This window comes from Manacus candei, unplaced genomic scaffold, assembly GCF_025592945.1.
Source record: "Manacus candei isolate 608988 ecotype Guabito, Panama unplaced genomic scaffold, ASM2559294v1 h1tg000609l, whole genome shotgun sequence".
Lineage (NCBI taxonomy): Eukaryota > Metazoa > Chordata > Aves > Passeriformes > Pipridae > Manacus > Manacus candei.
Window position 1 is genome coordinate 1 of NW_026138657.1, and position 20,895 is coordinate 20,895.

Consider the following 20,895-nt stretch of genomic DNA (forward strand, 5'->3'; position numbering starts at 1 on the left):
GGGACAGGGTGGTGGCCCAGGGACACCAGGGCAGGGGGCAGCGGTTGATGGTGTTGAGGGTCAGGGAGGTGACAGGGACACAGTTCAGGGTCAGGGAGGCTCCTCCTCGCTCTGCCCACCAGACAGGAACGTGATCCCTGCAGTTGGGGACATGGGGACATCATTAGGGACAGCCTGGGGGACATGGGGACAGTCTGGGGACAGGGTGGTGGCCCAGGGACACCAGGACAGGGGGCAGCGGTTGATGGTGTTGAGGGTCAGGGAGGTGACAGGGACACAGTTCAGGGTCAGGGAGGCTCCTCCTCGCTCTGCCCACCAGACAGGAACGTGATCCCTGTGTGGGGGGACATGGGGACATCAGTCTGGGGCACAGGGACAGTCTGGGGACAGGGTGGTGGCACAGGGACAGGGTGGTGGCACAGGGACAGTCTGGGGACAGGGTGGTGGCACAGGGACACCAGGACAGGGGGCAGTGGTTGATGGCGTTCAGGTTCAGGGAGGTGACAGTGACACAGTTCAGGGTCAGGGAGGTGACAGGGACACAGTTCAGGGTCAGGGAGGTGACAGTGACACAGTTCAGGGTCAGGGAGGCTCCTCCTCGCTCTGCCCCCCGGACAGGAACGTGATCCCTGTGTGGGGACACCATTAGGGACAGTCTGGGGACGTGGGGACAGTCTGGGGACAGGGAGGTGACACAGGGACACCGGGGCAGGGCACAGCGTTGATGGTGTTGAGGGTCAGGGAGGTGACAGTGACACAGGTGACAGTGACACAGGAGGTGACAGAGACACAGGTAAGGGTCAGGGAGGTGACAGCGATACAGTGACAGTGACACAGGAGGTGACAGTGACACAGGGGGGGTGACAGGGAGGTGACAGTGACATGGGGAAGTGACAAGGAGGTGACAATGACACAGACCTGGCACAGCGGGCGGCACGGTGCGGCACAGGGTGGTGACGGTGGCCATGGGGACACAGAGGGGTGACAGTGACACAGTGACAATGACACAGTGACAGTGACACAGTGACAGTGACACAGGGGGGTGACAGTAACACAGGGAGATGACAGTGACACAGGAGGTGACAGCGACACAGTGACAGTGACACAGGTGAGGGTCAGGGAGGTGACAATGACAAAGAGGGTGACAGTGACACAGGTGACAATGACAATGACACACCTGGCACGGCGGGCGGCACGGTGCGGCGCAGGGCGGTGACGGTCGCCATGGGGACACAGGGGGGTGACAATGACACAGGTGACAATGACAATGACACAGTGACAGTGACACAGTGACAATGACACACCTGGCACGGCGGGCGGCACGGTGCGGCACAGGGTGGTGACGGTGGCCATGGGGACACAGAGGGGGTGACAGTGACACAGGGAGGTGACAATGACACAGTGACAGTGACACAGTGACAATGACACAGTGACAATGACAATGACACACACCTGGCACGGCGGGCGGCACGGTGCGGCGCAGGGCGGTGACGGTGGCCATGGGGACACAGAGGGGTGACAGTGACACAGGGGGGTGACAGTGACACAGTGACAGTGACACAGGGAGGTGACAGTGACACAGGTGACAGTGACAATGACACAGTGACACACACCTGGCACAGCGGGCGGCACGGTGCGGCGCAGGGCGGTGACGGTTGCCATGGGGACACAGAGGGGTGACAATGACACAGTGACAATGACACAGTGACAGTGACAATGACACAGACCTGGCACAGCCGGCGGCACGGTGCGGCGCAGGGCGGTGACGGTGGCCATGGGGACACAGAGGGGTGACAGTGACACAGGGGGGTGACAGTGACACAGTGACAGTGACACAGTGACAGTGACACAGGTGACAATGACAGTGACAATGACACAGACCTGGCACAGCCGGCGGCATGGTGCGGTGCAGGGCGGTGACGGTTGCCATGGGGACACAGAGGGGTGACAGTGACACAGGGGGGTGACAATGACACAGACCTGGCACAGCGGGTGGCACGGTGCAGCGCAGGGCGGTGACGGTGGCCATGGGGACACAGAGGGGGTGACAGGGAGGTGACAATGACACAGGAGGTGACAATGACAATGACACACCTGGCACGGCGGGCGGCACGGTGCGGCGCAGGGCGGTGACGGTGGCCATGGGGACACAGGGGGGTGACAGTGACACAGGTGACAATGACACGGTGACAATGACAGTGACAGTGACACACCTGGCACAGCCGGCGGCACGGTGCGGCGCAGGGCGGTGACGGTGGCCATGGCGATCTCCTCGGGGCTGTACTTGGTGGCACAGGCGTGGCCCCCCGTCACCATGTTGGGCTTGAGCAGAGTCCCCTCCAGGTAGATGTGGTGGTCGCTCAGAGCCTTGTACACGGCGGCCAGCACCTGGGGGGGCACGGGGACGGGGTTGGGGACACCTGGGGACACCTGGGGACAGTGTTGGGGACACCCTGGGGACACCCCAGCACCTGGGGGGGACATGGGACACCTGGGGACACCCTGGGGACACCTGGGGACACCCCAGCACCTGGGGGGGACATGGGATGGGGTTGGGGACACCTGGGGACACCTGGGGACAGTGTTGGGGACAGTAGGGGACACCCTGGGGACACCTGGGGGGGCACCGGGACGGGGTTGGGGACACCTGGGGACACCTGGGGACACCTTTGGACACCTTGGGGACAGTGTTGGGGACACCTGGGGACACCCTGGGGACACCCCAGCATCTGGGGGGGACATGGGACGGGGTTGGGGACACCCTGGGGACACCTGGGGACACCTTGGGGACACCCTGGGGACACCTGGGGACACCCCAGCACCTGGGGGGGACATGGGGACGGGGTTGGGGACACCTTGGGGACACCTGGGGACACCCCAGCACCTGGGGGGGCACGGGGACGGGGTTGGGGACACCTGGGGACACCTGGGGACACCTGGGGACACCCTGGGGACAGTGTTGGGGACACCTGGGGACACCCCAGGACCTGGGGGGACACGGGGATGGGTTGGGGGCATCACGGGGACACCCCAGGACATGGGACACCCTGGGGACACTCCAGGACATGGGGACACAGTTGGGGACACCCCAGGACCTGGGGACACCCTGGGGACAGTGTTGGGGACACCAGGGGACACAAGTTGGGGACACAGTTGGGGACACCCTGGGGACACTCAGGGGACACCCCAGGACATGGGGACACTCTGAGGACACTCTGGGGACACCCTGGGGACACCCCAGGACATGGGGACAACCTGGGGACAGTGTTGGGGACATGGGGGACACTCTGGGGACACCCTGGGGACACAGTTGGGGACACTCTTGACACACCCCAGGACAGTGTTGGGGACAGGGGGACACCCTGGGGGACACCCCAGGACATGGGGACACTCTGGGGACACTCTGGGGACACCCTGGGGACACTTTGGGGACATGGAGACACCCTGGGGACACTCCAGGACATGGGGACACCCTGGGGACACCCTGGGGACACCCTGGGGACACCCTGAGGACACCCTGGGGACACTCCAGGACATGGGGACACCCTGGGGACACGCTGGGGACACCCTGGGGACACCCTGAGGACACCCTGGGGACACTCCAGGACGTGGGGACACCCTGGGGACACTCAGGGGACACTCTGGGGACACCCAGGGGACACCCCAGGACATGGTTGGGGACATGGGGACACCCAGGGGACACCCCAGGACATGGGGACACCCTGGGGACAGTGTTTGGGACCTGGGGACACCCAGGGGACACCCCAGGATATGGTTGGGGACACGGGGACACCCTGGGGACACTCCAGGACCTGGGGACACCCTGGGGACAGTGTTGGGGACCTGGGGACACCCAGGGGACACCCCAGGATATGGTTGGGGACAGGGGGGACACCCTGGGGACACTCCAGGACCTGGGGACACCCTGGGGACAGTGTTGGGGACACCCCAGGACATGGGGACACCCTGGGGACAGTGTTGGGGACACCCTGGGGACACTCCAGGACATGGGGACACCAGGGGACACCCTGGGGACACTCCAGGACATGGGGACACCCTGGGGACAGTGTTGGGGACACAGTTGGGGACACAAGTTGGGGACACTCTTGAGACACCCCAAGACATGGTTGGGGACAGGGGGACACACTGGGGACACTTTGGGGACACCCTGGGGACACCCCAGGACAGGGGGACACCAGGGGACACTCTCAGGACATGGGGACACCCCAGGACAGTGTGGGGGACATGGGGGACACCCTGGGGACACTCTGGGGACACTCTGGGGACACCCCAGGACAGTGTTGAGGACATGGGGACACCCTGGGGACACTCTGGGGACACTCCAGGACCTGAGGACACCCTGGGGACACTCCAGGACCTGAGGACACCCTGGGGACACTTTGGGGACACTTTGGGGCCCCCCTGGAGCCAGGGCCGTCACCCACCTTCTCGGTGACGTACTGGCAGGTCTTGAGGTCGTGGTCACCGTCCGGGAGGATCTCGGGCTCCACGATGGGCACGATCCCGTTCTGGGCACACCACAGGGGAAAAGTGTCACCAAACCAGCCACCAAACCCCTCCAAATGGCACCAAACCCCTCCAGGTGTCCCCAAACCCCTTCCAATCACTCCCAACCCCCCCAAATCCCCTTTTGATGCCCCCAGGTGTCACCAGACCCTCTCCAGGTGTCCCCAAACCCTCTCCAGGTGTCCCCAAACCCTCTCCAGATGTCCCCAAACCCTCTCTAAATGTCCCCAAACCCTCTCTAAATGTCACCAAACCCTCTCCAAGTGTCCCCAAACCCTCTCCAAGTGTCCCCAAACCCTCTTTAAATGTCACCAAATCCTCCCTAAATGTCCCCAAACCCCCTCCAGGTGTCACCAAACCCTCTCTAAATGCTCTCAAATCCTGTCCAAATGTCACCAAACCCTCTCCACATGTCAGCAAACTCTCTCTAAATGTCACCAAACCCCCTTCAGGTGTCACCAAACCCTCTCCAGATGCCACCAAACTCTCTCTAAATGTCATCAAACCCTCTCCAGGTGTCACCAAAGCCCCTTTTGATGCCTCCTAACCCCCCCAAACCCCCTCCAATCACCCCCAAACCCTCTTTAGATGGCACCAAACCCCCTCCAGGTGTCACCAAACCCCCTTTTGATGCCTCCAATCACCCCCAAATCCCCTTCTGATGCTCCCAAATGTCACCAAATGCTCTCCAGGTGTCACCAAACCCTCCTCTGATGCCCCCAAACCCTCCTTAGATGTCCCCAAGCCCCCTTTTGATGCCCCCAAACCCCCTCCAATCACCCCCAAACCCCCTCCAGGTGTCACCAAACCCTCTCTAAATGTCACCAAACCCTCTTTAAATGCCACCAAACCCTCTCCAGGTGTCACCAAACCCCCTCCAGTCACCCCCAAACCCCCTCTAAATGTCCCCAAACCCTCCCTAAATGTCACCAAACCCCTTTTTCATGCCTCCAATCCCCCCTTTGATGCCCCTAAACCCCCTCCAGGTGTCACCAAACCCTCTCCAATCACCCCCAAACCCTCCCTAAATGTCCCCAAACCCCCTCCAGATGTCACCAAACCCTCCCTAGATGTCCCCAAACCCCCTCCAATCACCCCTAAACCCTCTCTAAATGCCCCCAAACCCCCTTTTGATGTCCCCAAACCCCCTCCAATCACCCCAAACCCCCTCCAGGTGTCCCCAAACCCTCTCTAAATGTCCCCAAACCCTCCCTAAATGTCACCAAACCCCCTCCAATCACCCCCAAACCCTCTCTAGATGTCCCCAAACCCTCTCCAATCACCCCCAACCCCCCCCTAGATGCCCCCAACCCCCCTCCAATCACCCCCAAACCCCCTCCAATCACCCCCAAACCCCCTCCAATCACCCCCAACCCCCCTTTGATGCCCCCAAACCCCCTCCAATCACCCCCATCCAATCACCCCCAAACCCTCTCTAAATGTCCCCAAAACCTCCTCCAGATGTTCCCAAACCTCTCTAAATGTCCCCAAACCCCTTTTGATGTCACCAAACCCCCTCCAGGTGTCCCCAAACCCCCTCCAATCACCCCCAAACCCTCTTTAGATGCCCCCAAACCCTCTCTAAATGTCCCCAAACCCCCTCCAATCACCCCCAAAGCCCCTCCAGATGCCCCCAAACCCTCTCTAAATGTCCCCAAACCTCCTCCAGATGCCCCCAAACCCCCTTTTGATGTCCCCAAACCCTCTCTAGATGTCCCAAACCCTCCCTAAATGTCCCCAAACCCCTCCAATCATCCCCAAACCCCCTCCAGATGTCACCAAACCCTCTCTGAATGTCCCCAAACCCCCTCCAGATGTCACAAACCCTCCCTAGATGTCCCCAAACCCCCTCCAATCACCCCCAACCCCCCACCAGGTGTCCCCAAACCCTCTCTGAATGTCCCCAAACCCCCTCCAATCATCCCCAACCGCCCCCCAGATGCCCCCAAAGCCCTCCAATCACCCCCAATACCCCCTCCAATCATCCCCAAACCCTCTCTAAATGCCCCAAACCCCCTCTAGATGCCCCCCAACCCCCTCCAATCACCCCCAGACCCCCTCCAATCACCCCCAAACCCCCCTCCAGGTGTCACCAAACCTCTCTAAATGTCACCAAATCCTCTCTAAATGTCACCAAACCCTCTCCAGATGTCCACCAAACTCTCTCTAAATGTCACCAAACCCTCTCCAGGTGTCACCAAACCCCCTTTTGATGCCTCCAATCACCCCCAAATCCCCTTCTGATGACCCCACATGTCACCAAATGCTCTCCAGGTGTCACCAAACCCCCTTTAGATGCCACCAAACCCCCCTTTGATGCCCCCAGACCCCCTCCAATCACCCCAAACCCCCTTCAGATGCCCCCAAACCCCTTTAGATGCCCCCAAACCCCCTCCAATCACCCCCAAACCCCCTTTTGATGCCCCCAAACCCCCCTCCAATCACCCCCAAACCCCCCCCAGATGCCCCCAAACCCCCTCCAATCACCCCCAAACCCTCTCCACTCACCCCCAAACCCCCTCCAATCACCCCCAAACCCCCTCCAATCACCCCCAACCCCCCTTTGATGCCCCAAACCCCTCCAATCACCCCCAAACCCCCTTTTGGTGAACCACCCCAGATGCCCCCAAACCCCCTCCAATCACCCCCAAACCCCCTCCAATCACCCCCAAACCCCCTCCAATCACCCCCAACCCCCCTTTGATGCCCCCAAACCCCCTCCAATCACCCCCAAACCCTCTCTAAATGTCCCCAAACCTCCTCCAGATGTTCCCAAACCCTCTCTAAATGTCCCCAAACCCCCTTTTGATGTCACCAAACCCCCTCCAGGTGTCCCCAAACCCCCTCCAATCACCCCCAAACCCTCTTTAGATGCCCCAAACCCTCTCTAAATGTCCCCAAACCCCCTCCAATCACCCCCAAAGCCCCTCCAGATGCCCCCAAACCCTCTCTAAATGTCCCCAAACCTCCTCCAGATGCCCCCAAACCCCCTTTTGATGTCCCCAAACCCTCTCTAGATGTCCCCAAACCCTCCCTAAATGTCCCCAAACCCCCTCCAATCATCCCCAAACCCTCTCTAGATGTCCCCAAACCCCCTCCAGATGTCACCAAACCCTCTCTGAATGTCCCCAAACCCCCTCCAATCATCCCCAACCGCCCCCCAGATGCCCCCAAACCCCCTCCAATCACCCCCAAACCCCCTCCAATCATCCCCAAACCCTCTCTAAATGCCCCCAAACCCCCTCTAGATGCCCCCCAACCCCCTCCTATCACCCCCAAACCCCCTTTGATGCCCCCAGACCCCCTCCAATCACCCCCAGACCCCCTCCAATCACCCCCAGACCCCCTCCAATCACCCCCAAACCCCCTCCAGGTGTCACCAAACCCTCTCTAAATGTCACCAAATCCTGTCCAAATGTCACCAAACCCTCTCCAGATGCCACCAAACTCTCTCTAAATGTCATCAAACCCTCTCCAGGTGTCACCAAAGCCCCTTTTGATGCCTCCTAACCCCCCCAAACCCCCTCCAATCAACCCCAAACCCTCTTTAGATGGCACCAAACCCCCTCCAGGTGTCACCAAACCCCCTTTTGATGCCTCCAATCACCCCCAAATCCCCTTCTGATGACCCCAAATGTCACCAAATGCTCTCCAGGTGTCACCAAACCCCCTTTAGATGCCACCAAACCCCCCTTTGATGCCCCCAGACCCCCTCCAATCACCCCCAAACCCCCTTTTGGTGTCCCCAACGCCCCTCCAATCACCCCCCAACGCCCCTCCAATCACCCCCAACCCCCCTCCAATCACCCCCAACCCCCCTCCAATCACCCCCAACCCCCCTCCAATCACCCCCAAACCCCCTTTGATGCCCCCAAACCCCCTCCAATCACCCCCAAACCCCCTCCAATCACCCCAGACCCCCTCCAATTACCCCCAAACCCCGTCCAGATGCCCCCAACCCCCTCCTATCACCCCCAACCCCCTCCAATCACCCCCAGACCCCCTCCTATCACCCCCAAACCCCCTCCAATCACCCCCAAACCCCCTTTGATGCCCCCAAACCCCCTTTGATGCCCCCAAACCCCCTCCAATCACCCCCAAACTCCCTCCAGGTGTCCCCAAACCGTCTCTAAATGTCACCAAACCCTCTCTAAATGTCCCCAAACCCCCTCCAATCACCCCCAAACCCTCTCTAAATGCCCCCAAACCCCCTTTTGATGTCACCAAACCCCCTCCAGGTGTCCCCAAACCCCCTCCAATCACCCCCAAACCCCCTTCTGATGCTCCCAAATGTCACCAAACCCTCTCCAGGTGTCACCAAACCCCCTCCAGATGTCCCCAAACCCCCTCCAATCACCCCCAAACCCCCTTTTGGTGCCCCCAGACCCCCTCCAATCACCCCCAAACCCCCTCCAGGTGTCCCCAAACCCTCTCTAAATGCCCCCAACCCCTGTTGAGGTGCCCCCCGACCTGCTGGCAGATGCTGGCGTAGCGGGCGAGCACGTTGGCGTTCTCCATGATGGCCAGGGGGGTGGGGGTGTGGGGGGTGATCTTGAGCACACAGCGCCACTTGGCAAAGTCCGCCCCGTCCTTCTTGTACTGGGCACAGCGCTCCATCAGCCCGTCCAGCCCTGGGGCAGAGGGGGGATCGGGGGGGTTTGGGGACACTGGGGGGATTTGGGGACATTGGGGGGATTTGGGGGGTTGGGGACATTGGGGGTGTTTGGGACATTGAGGGGATTTGGGGGAATTGGGGGTGTTGGGGGGATTGGGGGGGTTGGAGGGATTTGGGGGGATTTGGGAACATTGGGGGATTTGGGGACATTGAGGGGATTTGGGGACATTGAGGGTGTTGGGGGTATTTGGGACATTGGGGGTGTTGGGGACATTGGGGGGATTGGGGGGATTTGGGGGATTTGGGGACATTGGGGGTGTTGGGGGTGTTTGGGACTGGGGACATTGGGGGTGTTGGGGGTGTTTGGGACACTGGGGGGATTTGGGAGGATTTGGGGATTTGGGGACATTGGGGGGATTTGGGGACACTGGGGGGATTTGGGGTGTTGGGGGGATTTGGGACATTGGGGGGATTTGGGGGAATTGGGGGTGTTGGGGACATTGGGGGGAATTGGGGGATTTGGGGTGTTGGGGGGATTTGGGACATTGGGGGGATTTGGGGACATTGGGGGTGTTGGGGACATTGGGGGGATTTGGGGACATTGGGGGTGTTGGGGACATTGGGGTGTTGGGGACATTGGGGGGATTTGGGGACATTGGGGGTGTTGGGGACATTGGGGACGTTGGGGGGATTTGGGGACATTGGGGGGATTTGGGGACATTGGGGGTGTTGGGGACATTGGGGACGTTGGGGGGATTTGGGGACATTGGGAGGATTTGGGGACATTGGGGGGACATTGGGGGGACATTGGGGGTGTTGGGGGCCATTGGGGGGATTTGGGGACATTGGGGGGACTTGGGGGGGCATTGGGGACATTGGGGGCACACTGGGGACATTGGGGGGACATTGGGGCTATTGGGGGGATTTGGGGACATTGGGGGTGTTGGGGACATTGGGGGGACATTGGTGGTTTTGAGGACATTTGGGACATTGGGAATATTTGGGGACATTGGGGACATTGGGGACATTGGAGGTGTTGAGGGCATTGGGGACATGGGGGGGATTTGGGGACATTGGGGGGACACTGGGGGGACATTGGGGACACCAGGAACATCAGGGGACGCTGGGGACACCAGGGCACAGCAGACGGGTCACGGAGGGTGACATGAGGGACACCGACAGGGGGGTGGCACTGGGACAAAGTGGTGGCACTGGGAGGGGACAGGGTGGTGGCATCAGGGACAGGGACATCATGGTGGCACTGGAAACAGGGTGGTGGCATCAGGGACAAGGTGGTGGCACTGGGAGGGGACAGGATGGTGGCATCAGGGACATGGCAGTGGCATCAGGGACAGGGACATCATGGTGGCACTGGGAACAGGGTGGTGGCATCAGGGATGGGGTGGTGGCATCAAGGACACGGTGATGGCACTGGGAGGGGACATGGCAGTGACATCAGGGACAGGGTGGTGGCACTGGGACAGGGTGGTGGCACTGGGACAGGGTCAGGGCTGGGGTGGTGGCACTGGGACAGGGTGGTGGCACTGGGACAGGGGGGGTGGCACTGGGAACAGGGTGGTGGCCCCGGGCCAGGGCCAGGGCCAGGGTGGTGGCACTGGGAGGGGACAGGGTGGTGGCACTGGGCCAGGGACATTGTGGTGGCCCCGTGGCCAGGCTGTCACTCACCTTGGGTGGTGGTCTCGCCGTTGGTGCCAGCCAGGGGCACCACCCCCTTGTCCACCTGGGGGACAGGGACGGGTCACCGGGGTCACCGGGGTCACCAGGGTCACGGCCCCAAGGTGTCCCCAAGACCCCTCACACCCCCAGGGTGTCCCCAAGGGGTCTCCCATGTCCCTTCAGTGGTCCCCCATGTCCCCAAGGTGTCCCCAAGGTGTCCCCAATGTCCCCAGGGTGTCCCCAATGTCCCCAAGGTGTCCCCAAGCCCCCTCACACCCCCAAGGTGTCCCCAAGACCTCTCCCACCCTCAAAGTGTCCCCCATGTCCCCAAGGTGTCCCCAATGTCCCCAGGGTGTCCCCAATGTCCCCAAGGTGTCCCCAAGACCTCTCATACCCCCAAAGTGTCCCCAAGACCTCTCACACCCCCTCAGTGTCCCCAAGGTGTCCCACATGTCCCCAAAGTGTCCCCAAAATGTCCCCAAGCCCCTTCTCACCCCCAAGGTGTCCCCCATGTCCCCAGGGTGTCCCCAATGTCCCCAAGGTGTCCCCCATGTCCCCAAGGTGTTCCCAGTGTCCCCAAGGTGTCCCCAAGGTGTCCCCAAGACCCCTCACACCCCCAAAGTGTCCCCAATGTCCCCGAGGTGTCCCCAGGATGTCCCCAAGACCCCTCACAGCCCCAAGGTGTCCCCAAAGTGTCCCCAATGTCCCCAAGGTGTCCCCAAGGTGTCCCCAAGGTGTCCCCAAGCCCCCTCCCACCCCCAGGTAGCCCCCCAGGTGACCCACCTTGATGCCCACCATGGCGCCCTTGTCATGGATGACCTGGGGGAAGGGCCCTCCCACCCCAATGTCCCCAAGGTGTCCCCAATGTCCCCAAGGTGTCCCAAATGTTCCCAAGATGTCCCAAGACCCCTCCCATCCCCTCAGTGTCCCCAAGGTGTCCCCAAGACCTCTCCCACCCCCAAAGTGTCCCCAATGTCCCCAAGGTGTCCTCAATGTCCCCAAGGTGTCCCCAAGACCCCTCACACCCCCAAAGTGTCCCCAAGACCTCTCACACCCCCTCAGTGTCCCCCATGTCCCCAAAGTGTCCCCCATGTCCCCAAGGTGTCCCCCATGTCCCCAAGGTGTCCCCAATGTCCCCAAGGTGTCCCCAAGCCCCCTCCCACCCCAGGTAGCCCCCCGTACCCACCTTGATGCCCACCACGGCGCCCTTGTCGCAGGTTGATGACCTGTGGGAAGGGGCGCCCGTCGTCGGCCTTCTGGTAGAGGGTCTCGTGGAAGAGGATGACGCCGCCGATGCAGGGGTCGACGCGCTTGTCGGCCGTGAACAGCAGCTGCCGGTACCAGCGCCGGTTCTCCTCCGTGTTTCTCGGCACCAATGGAGCTCAGCCGCTTGGCAATGCTGCCTGGGGAAACCAGTATGGACCAGTAAGGACTGGGAGGGGACTGGGATGGACTGGGAGCTCCCAGTATACACCAGTGACTCCCAGTCTGAACCGGTACCAGCGCCGGTTCTCCTCCGTGTTCTCGGCACCAATGGAGCTCAGCCGCTTGGCAATGCTGCCTGGGGAACCAGGATGGACCAGTAAGGACTGGGAGGGACTGGGAGCTCCCAGTATGGCCCAGTGGCTCCCAGTCTGAACCGGTACCAGCGCCGGTTCTCCTCCGTGTTCTCCGCCGCCCGATCGAGCTCAGCCGCTTTGGCAATGCTGCCTGGGGAAACCAGTATGGACCAGTAAGGACTGGGAGGGAATGGGAGGGACTGGGAGCTCCCAGGAGGGCCCAGTGACTCCCAGTACGGACCAGTGACTCCCAGTATGGAGCAGTCACTCCCAGTAAGGACCAGTAAGGACTGGTGAGGAGCAGGATGGACTGGGATGCACCAGGAGCTCCCAGGAGCCACCAGTTACTGGAGTCACCCAGTGACTCCCAGTATGGAGCAGAGAGTCCCAGTATAGACCAGTGACTCCCAGTATGGACCAGTGACTCCCAGAAGGGAGCAGAGAGTCCCAGTATGGGCCCAGTGGCTCCCAGTCTGAACCGGTAACCAGCGCCGGTTCTCCTCCGTGTTCTCCGCCCCGATGGAGCTCAGCTGCTTGGCAATGCTGCCTGGGGAACCAGTATGGACCAGTAAGGACTGGGAGGGACTGGGAGGGACTGGGATGGACTGGGAGCTCCCAGTAGGGCCCAGTGACTCCCAGTATGAACCAGTGACTCCCAGTCTGAACCGGTACCAGCGCCGGTTCTCCTCCGTGTTCTCGGCGCCCAGTTATTCCCAGTATGGAGCACTGACTTCCAGTAGGGGACCAGTGACTCCCAGTATGAACCAGTGACTCCCAGTACGGACCAGTGACTCCCAGTGTGGAGCAGTGACCCCCAGTATGAACCAGCGACTCCCAGTATGAACCAGTGACTCCCAGTATGAACCAGTGACTCCCAGTATGAACCAGCGACTCCCAGTATGGAGTAGAGAGTCCCAGTATGAACCAGTGACTGCCAGTAGGGACCAGTGACTCCCAGTACAGACCAGTTATTCCCAGTATGGACCAGTGACTCCCAGTATGGACCAGTGACTCCCAGTAGGGACCAGTGACTCCCAGTAGGGACCAGTGACTCCCAGTAGGACCAGTGACTCCCCGTACGGAGCAAAGAATCCCAGTACAAACCAGTGACTCCCAGTATGGACCAGTGACTCCCAGTGTGGAGCACTGACTCCCAGTATGAACCAGTGACTCCCAATATGAATCAGTGACTCCCAGTATGCACCAGTGACTCCCAGTACGGAGCAAAGAATCCCAGTACAAACCAGTGGCCTCCCAGTACAAACCAGTGACTCCCAGTATGGACCAGTGACTCCCAGTATGAACCAGTGACTCCCAGTACAAACCAGTGACTCCCAGTACAATACCAGTGACTCCCAGTATGAACCAGTGACTCCAGTATGGGACCAGTGACTCCCAGTATGAACCAGTGACTCCCAGTACAGAGCAAAGAATCTCAGTACAAACCAGTGACTCCCAGTATGAACCAGTGACTCCCAGTACAGACCAGCAAACACGTGCTGTTGTCCCAGTGCTTTCCCAGTAGCTCCAGTGCCCTCCCAGTGACTCCCAGTCCCTCCCAGTGACTCCCAGTCCCTCCCAGTGACTCCCAGTCCCCTCCCTCAGTGCCTTCACATGACTCCCAGTCCCTCCCAGTGCCCTCTTGGCCCTTTCTTATCTCCCCCAGTCCCACCCAGTCCCTCCCAGTTGCTCCCAGTGCCCTCCCAGTCCCTCCCAGTGCCCTCTTGGCCCTTTCTTATCTCTTCCCAGTCCCACCACAGTCCCTCCCAGTGACTCCCAGTCCCTCCCAGTGCCCCTCACATGACTCCCAGTCCCTCCCAGTGACTCCCAGTCCCTCCCAGTGCCCTCTTGGCCCTTTCTTATCTCTTCCCAGTCCCACCCAGTTCATCCCAGTTCACGCCAGTTCCTCACAGCCCTGTCCAGTCCCAGTTCCACTCCCAGTGCTCCTCCAGTGCCCCCAGTCCCTCCCAGTGCTCCCAGTGGTCCCAGTTCCTCACAGCGCCCCCCAGTTCCTCCCAGTGCTCCCAGTTCACTCCCAGTGCACCCCAGTTCCTCACAGCCCTGTCCCAGTTCACTCCCAGTGCTCCCAGTCCCTCCAGTGCTCCCAGTTCACTCCCAGTGCACCCCAGTTCTTCACAGCGCCCCTCCCAGGTTCACTCCCAGTGCTCCCAGTTCACTCCCAGTGCTCCCAGTCCCTCCCAGTGCTTCCCAGTTCCTCACAGTGCTCTCCCAGTTCCTCACAGCCCTGTCCCAGTTCACTCCCAGTACCCCCAGTCCCTCCCAGTGCCTCCCAGTCCCTCTCAGTGCCCCCCAAATCCCCTCCCAGTTCCCTCCCAGTTTAGTTCCAGTGCTTCCCAGTTCCTCACAGCCCTGTCCCAGTTCACTTCCAGTTGCTCCCAGTTTCACTCCCAGTGCACCCCAGTCACTCCCAGTGCCCTCTCCAGTTCACTCCCAGTCCTCTTCCAGTTCACTCCCAGTGCTCCCAGTTCACTCCCAGTGCACCCCAGTCACTCCCAGTGCCCTCCCAGTTCACTCCCAGTCCCTCCCAGTGCCCCCCAATCCCCTCCCAATCCCCTCCCAGTTTAGTTCCAGTGCTTCCCAGTTCCTCCCAGCCCTGTCCCAGTTCACTCCCAGTGCTCCCAGTCCCTCCCAGCGCCCTCTCAGTTCACTCCCAGTGCTCCCAGTTCACTCCCAGTGCACCCCAGTCACTCCCAGTGCCCTCCCAGTGCCCCCCAGTGCCTCCCAGTGCCCCCCAATCCCCTCCCAGTGCCCCCCAATCCCCTCCCAGTGCCCCCCAATCCCCTCCCAGTGCCTCCCAGTGCCCTCCCAGTGCCCCCCAGTCCCCTCCCAGTGCCCCCCAGTCCCTCCCAGTCCCTCCCAGTCTGTCCCCAGTGCCCACCAGTGGACTCATTGGCGGCCAGGATGCCCTTGCCGGGGGCCACGATGCGCTGGGCCATGGACCCCCAGTGCCCTCCCAGTGCCTCCCAGTGCCCCCAGTGCCCCCCAATCCCCTCCCCAGTGCCCCCCCAGTCCCCTCCCAGTCCGTCCCAGTGCCCACCAGTGGACTCATCGGCGGCCAGGATGCCCTTGCCGGGGGCCACGATGCGCTGGGCGATGGCCGCCAGCTCCTTTCTTCTGCTCGGGGAGGTGAGGGCGGGCACGGGGGGCGTCATGGCGGCCACTGGGGGCGCGCGCGGTGATGAACGTCAGAGGTGAGGTCATTGGGGAGGGACACGCCCACACCCCCCCCCATGATGGGGGAGGGAAAGGAGGGGGGTTTGGGGGATTTGGGGGGGATTTGGGGGGATTTGGGGGGAAATTTGGGGGATTTTGGGGGCTTTTGGGGGGGATTTTGGGGGACATTGGGGGGGTCTCAGGAGTCTGGGGGGCACCTGGAGGGACATTGGGGGGATTTTTAGGGATTTAGGGGGGATTTAGGGGGATTTGGGAGGATTTTGGGGTGATTTTGGGGGATCTGGGGGGATTTGGGGGATTTTGGGGGGACTTGGGGGGGATTTTGGGGGGACATTGGGGGGATTTTGGGGGGATTTTGAGGGGACATTGGGGGGATTTGAGGGGGATTTGGGAGGATTTTGGGGGGATTTGGGGGTCTGAGGGGTCATTGGGGGGATTTGGGGGGGGACGTTGGGGGGTTTGGGGGGATTTTGAGGGGATTTTGGGGGGGACGTTGGGGGGATTTGGGGGATGTTGGGGGGATTTGGGGGGATTTTGGGGGTATTTGGAGGCACACTGGGGGGATTTGGGAAGGTTTTGGGGGATTGGGGGGATTTTGGGGGGATTTTGGGGGATGTTGGGGGGATGTTGGGGGGATTTGGGAGGGCACTCTGGGGATTTGGGGGATGTGGGGGATTTGGGGGTGATTTGGGGGATGGGGGATTTGGGGGATTGGATTTTGGGGGACTTTGGGGGGATTTTGGGGGATCTGGGGGGATTTGGGGGATTTTGGGGGGACTTGGGGGGATTTTGGGGGGACATTGGGGGATTGGGGGGAATTTTGGGAGATTTTGGGGGGATTTGGGGGGATTTTGGGGTCTGGGGGGGACTTTTGAGGGGATTTGGGGGAATTTTGGGGGGATTTTGGGGGGATCTGGGGGGATTTTGAGGTCCTGGGGGGACATTGGGGGGATTTTGGGGTCTGAGGGGACCCTGGGGGGATTTGGGGGGACATTGGGGGTCCCAGGAGTCCTGGGAGAAGGTGTCAGGGGGGATCCCAGGATATGGGGAAAGGGGGAGAATCCCAGAATTTGGGGGAGGGAACACCCCAGGATTTGGGGAGAAGGGAGAGGGACACCCCAGGATTTGGGGAGTGCAGGGATCCCAGGATTTGGGGGGTGGGGGAGATCCCAGGATTTGGGAAGAGAAGGGGGATCCCAGGATTTGGGGAAGAGAGGAGAGGGGGGAGATCCCAGGATTTGGGAAGAGGGGAGATATCCTGGGATTTGAGGAGAGCAGAGGGGGGATATCCCAGGATTTGGAGGGGTGAAGGACACCCCAGGATTTGGGAAGAGGAAAGGGGATATCCCAGGATTTAGGGGGAAGAGCAGGGGGGGGAAATCCCAGGATTTGGGGGAGAACAGAGGGGGGAGATCCCAGGGATTTGGGATCTCCCAGGATTTGGGAAGGGCACAGGGGGGGATCTCCCAGGATTTGAGATATCCCAGGATTTGGGAGAGAGCAGGGGGGATCTCCAAAGATTTGAGATATCCCCAGGATTTAGGGGGAAGAGCAGCAGAGGGGGGATATCCCAGGATTTGGGATATCCCAGGATTTAGGGGGATATCTCAGGATTTGGGGGGAGATTCCAGACTTTGGGATCTCCTGGGATTTGGGAAGGGCAGGGGGGGGGATCTCCCAGGCTTTGGGATATCCCAGGATTTGGGAAGGGGCAAGGGGGGGATATCCCAGGATTTGGGGAGAAAACACCCCCAGGAATTTGGGACCTCCCAGGCTTTGGGTTCTCCCAGGCTTTGGGATCTCCCAGGCTTTGGGATCTCCCAGGATTTGGGGGGGATATCCCAGGCTTTGGAATCTCCCTGGATTTGGGGGGATCTCCCAGGATTTGGGAAGGGCAGGGGGGGGATATCCCAGGATTTAGGGGGATTATCACCAGGCTTTGAGATTTCCCAGGCTTTGGGATCTCCCAGGATTTGGGAAGAGCAGGGGAGGGGATACCCGGGGATTTGGGATCTCCCTGGATTTGGGAAGATATCCCAGGATTTGGAGGGATATCCCAGGGATTTGGGATCTCCCTGGATTTGGGATCTCCCAGGCTTGGGGATCTCCCAGGATTTAGGGGGATATCCCAGGCTTTGGGGGAATATTCCAGGATTTGGGAAGGGCAGGGGGGGGATCTCCCAGGCTTTGGGCTCTCCCTGGATTTGGGGGGATCTCCCAGGCTTTGGGATCTCCCAGGCTTTGGGATCCTCCCTGGATTTGGGCTCTCCCAGGATTTGGGATCTCCCTAGATTTGGGGGGTTATCCCTGGATTTGGGCTCTCCCAGGATTTAGGGGGATATCCCAGGATTTGGGGGGATCTCCCAGGATTTGGGATCTCCCAGGATTTGGGATCTCCCTGGATTTGGGATCTCCCAGGATTTGAGAAGGGCAGAGGGGATCTCCCAGGATTTGGGATCTCCCCAGGATTTTGGGGGGGATATTCCAGGATTTGTGATCTCCCTGGATTTGAGAGGATCTCCCTGGATTTGGGATCTCCCAGGATTTGGTGAGATATTCCAGGATTTGGGGGGTTATCCCAGGATTTGAGATCTCCCTGGATTTGGGGGGTTATCCCTGGATTTGGGCTCTCCCAGGATTTGGGATCTCCAGGATTTGGAATCTCCAGGATTTGGGATCTCCCAGGCTTTGGGCTCTCCCTGGATTTGGGGGGTTATCCCAGGATTTGGGATCTCCCAGGATTTGGAAAGATCTCCCAGGATTTAGGGGGATCTCCCAGGCTTTGGGCTCTCCCCAGGATTTGGGATCTCCTGGGATTTGGGAAGAGCAGGGGGGGATCTCCCAGGCTTTGGGATCTCCAGGCTTTGGGATCTCCCTAGATTCGGGATCTCCCTGGATTTGGGATCTCCCTAGATTTGGGATCTCCCTGGATTTGGGGAGATATTCCCAGGATTTGGGGGGTTATCCCAGGCTTTGGGATCTCCCAGGATTTTGGGGGGATCTCCCAGGCTTTGGGATCTCCCAGGCTTTTGGGATCTCCCTGGATCTGGGGGGTTATCCCTGGATTTGGGCTCTCCCAGGATTTGGGGAAGATATCCCAGGATTTAGGGGGATATCCTAGGATTTGGGGGGCTCTCCAGGCTTTGGGATCTCCCAGGCTTGGGGATCTCCCAGGATTGGGGGGATATCCCAGGCTTTGGGGGAATATTCCAGGATTTGGGAAGGGCAGGGGGGGGGATCTCCCAGGCTTTGGGCTCTCCCCAGGATTTGGGGGGATATCCCAGGATCTGGGGGATATCCCAGGATTTGGGGGGATCTCCCAGGCTTTGGGATCTCCCAGGCTTTGGGATCTCCCAGGATTTGGGCTCTCCCAGGATTTGGGATCTCCTGGGATTTGGGAAGGGCAAGGGGGGGGGGCTCTCCCAGGCTTTGGGATCTCCCAGGATTTGGGATCTCCCAGGATTTGGGGGAGATATTCCAGGATTTGGGGGAATCTCCGGGATTTTGGGAAGGGGGGGTGTCACCCACCGGCTCTTTGGGAATTCCTGGCGCTTCGGGCTCCGAGACTGAGGAAATTTCGGGATGGGGGAGGTGGGAAAAGCCGGGAATGGCCCCTCCCCCCAACGGACACACCCCGGGAGCCCCAAGGGCGACTCAAGGGGAGGAGGAGGAGGAGGAAGAGGAGGAAGGAAAACCGGGAAGGGGCCCCGCCCCCCTCTCGCCCCGCCCCCCACCCGGCCCCGCCCCCCCGCGCCCCCAAAAAACGGCCCCTTTCGCCCCAAAATCCGACCCCTTTGCACCCCAAATCTGCCCCTTTTTCACCCCAAAATCTGCCCTTTTCACCCCAAATCGGACCCTTTTCACCCCAAATCTGACTCCACACCCCAAAATCTGCCACTTTTCACCCCAAATCCGACCCTTTTCACCCCAAATCTGACCCTTTTCACCCCAAATCTGACCCTTTTCACCCCCCAAATCTGACTCCACACCCCAAAATCTGCCACTTTTCACCCCAAATCCGACTCCAGCCCCCAAATCTGCCACTTTTCACCCCCAGTCTGACCCTTTTCACCCCAAATCTGCCCTTTTATCCCCAAAATCTGCATTTTCACCCCAAATCTGACCCTTTTCACCCCAAATCCGACCCTTTTCACCCCAAATCGGACCCTTTTCACCCCCAAATCTGACTCCACACCCCAAAATCTGCCCCTTTTCACCCCAAAATCTGCAAATTTCACCCCCAAACTGCCACTTTTCACCCCAGATCTGCCAGTTTGACCCCAGATCTGCCAGTTTGACCCCAAATCTGACCCTTTTCACCCCAAATCTGACTCCAGACCCCCAAAATCTGCCCTTTTCAACCCCAAAACTGCAAATTTCCTCCCCAAATTAGCCCCTTTTCACCCCAAATCTGATCCTTTTCACCCCAAAATTCCTCTTTTCTCCTCCAAATTGGCCCCTTCTACCCCAAAATCTGCTGGTTTTACCCCAAAATCTGCCCCTTTCACCCCCAAAACTTGCAATTTTCGCCCCCAAATCTGACTCCAGACCCCAAAATCTGCCACTTTTCACCCCAAATCTGCCACTTTTCACCCCCAAACTGCCACTTTTCACCCCAAATCTGCCACTTTTACCCCAAATCTGCCCTTTTAACCCCAAAATCTGCCACTTTTCACCCCAAATCTGCCACTTTTCACCCCAAATCTGACTCCACACCCCCAAAATCTGCCCTTTTCACCCCAAAATCTGCCATTTTTACCCCAAATCTGCCACTTCTCACCCTCAAATAGGACCCTTTTCACCCCAAAAACAGCCCTTTCACCCCAAAATCTGCCTTTTTTACCTCAAAACCCTGATTTTTTTTACCTCAGAAATGGTTCCCCAACCCCTCAAATTTGGATTTTCACCCCCAAAATCTGCATTTTCACCCCCAAAAAATCTGCCCCCAGACCCCAAAATCTGCATTTTTTACCTCAGGATTTCCTCCCTCACCCCAAAATCTGCCTTTTTTTCCCCCAAAAAATCTGCCCCCAGATCCCAAAAATCTGCATTTTTACCTCAAAACCTACAATTTTTACTTCAGGATTTCCTCCCACACCCCAAAATCTGCCTTTTTCACCTCAAAATCTGCCTTTTCACCCCAAAATCTGCCTTTTTTACCTCAAAATCTGCAAATTTTACCTCAGAATCTGCAATTTTTTACCTCAGGATTTCTTCCCACACCCCAAAATCCGCCTTTTCACCCCAAAATCTGTCCCCAGACCCCAAAATCTGCAGTTTTTACCTCAAAACCTGCAATTTTTACCTCAGGATTTCCTCCCA

The 20,895-nt window shown here is 59.6% G+C and overlaps 1 protein-coding gene and 6 long non-coding RNA genes across 12 annotated transcripts; 4 read left to right on the forward strand and 3 right to left on the reverse strand.

Moving 5' to 3' along the window:
• Positions 1–32: 32 nt before the first annotated feature.
• On the forward strand, positions 33–2,179 carry LOC127466122 (uncharacterized). 4 transcript variants are annotated; one of them, XR_007902608.1, is made up of 8 exons: positions 33–59; positions 286–360; positions 410–490; positions 551–760; positions 838–860; positions 1,431–1,534; positions 1,568–1,633; positions 2,071–2,179. It is a non-coding gene; the product is annotated as an uncharacterized LOC127466122 (long non-coding RNA). The 4 variants fall into 4 exon arrangements; XR_007902609.1 differs by lacking the exons at positions 33–59; positions 286–360; positions 838–860; ... (1 more) ...; positions 1,568–1,633; positions 2,071–2,179 and adding an exon at positions 1,095–1,138 and having other exon boundaries at positions 373–413; positions 690–760; XR_007902611.1 differs by lacking the exons at positions 33–59; positions 286–360; positions 838–860; ... (1 more) ...; positions 1,568–1,633; positions 2,071–2,179 and adding an exon at positions 1,025–1,038 and having other exon boundaries at positions 373–413; positions 690–760.
• Positions 568–15,551, reverse strand: LOC127466120 (fructose-bisphosphate aldolase A-like). Its single transcript, XM_051776726.1, is given in 9 exon segments — positions 568–629; positions 2,214–2,388; positions 4,446–4,529; positions 8,998–9,158; positions 10,829–10,883; positions 11,603–11,638; positions 12,046–12,183; positions 12,185–12,222; positions 15,437–15,551. Coding segments are annotated over 9 exon segments (849 nt in total). The 3' UTR covers positions 568–582.
• Positions 2,541–3,578, reverse strand: LOC127466124 (uncharacterized). Of its 2 annotated transcripts, none has more exons than XR_007902614.1 (3): positions 3,528–3,578; positions 3,309–3,362; positions 2,541–2,729 (listed from the first exon to the last, which is right to left on the reverse strand). It is a non-coding gene; the product is annotated as an uncharacterized LOC127466124 (long non-coding RNA). The 2 variants fall into 2 exon arrangements; XR_007902613.1 differs by lacking the exon at positions 3,528–3,578 and adding an exon at positions 3,455–3,505.
• On the forward strand, positions 4,680–7,996 carry LOC127466125 (uncharacterized). Its single transcript, XR_007902615.1, has 3 exons — positions 4,680–4,790; positions 5,325–5,387; positions 7,901–7,996. It is a non-coding gene; the product is annotated as an uncharacterized LOC127466125 (long non-coding RNA).
• LOC127466121 (uncharacterized) lies at positions 12,781–13,879 on the forward strand. 2 transcript variants are annotated; one of them, XR_007902606.1, is made up of 4 exons: positions 12,781–12,839; positions 13,267–13,425; positions 13,626–13,726; positions 13,788–13,879. It is a non-coding gene; the product is annotated as an uncharacterized LOC127466121 (long non-coding RNA). The 2 variants fall into 2 exon arrangements; XR_007902607.1 differs by having other exon boundaries at positions 13,626–13,695; positions 13,757–13,879.
• Positions 14,383–15,367, forward strand: LOC127466123 (uncharacterized). The gene is made up of 4 exons (XR_007902612.1): positions 14,383–14,447; positions 14,530–14,569; positions 15,002–15,113; positions 15,271–15,367. It is a non-coding gene; the product is annotated as an uncharacterized LOC127466123 (long non-coding RNA).
• Positions 15,552–20,502: 4,951 nt separating the features above from the next.
• On the reverse strand, positions 20,503–20,895 carry LOC127466126 (uncharacterized). The gene is made up of 2 exons (XR_007902616.1): positions 20,817–20,895; positions 20,503–20,692 (listed from the first exon to the last, which is right to left on the reverse strand). It is a non-coding gene; the product is annotated as an uncharacterized LOC127466126 (long non-coding RNA).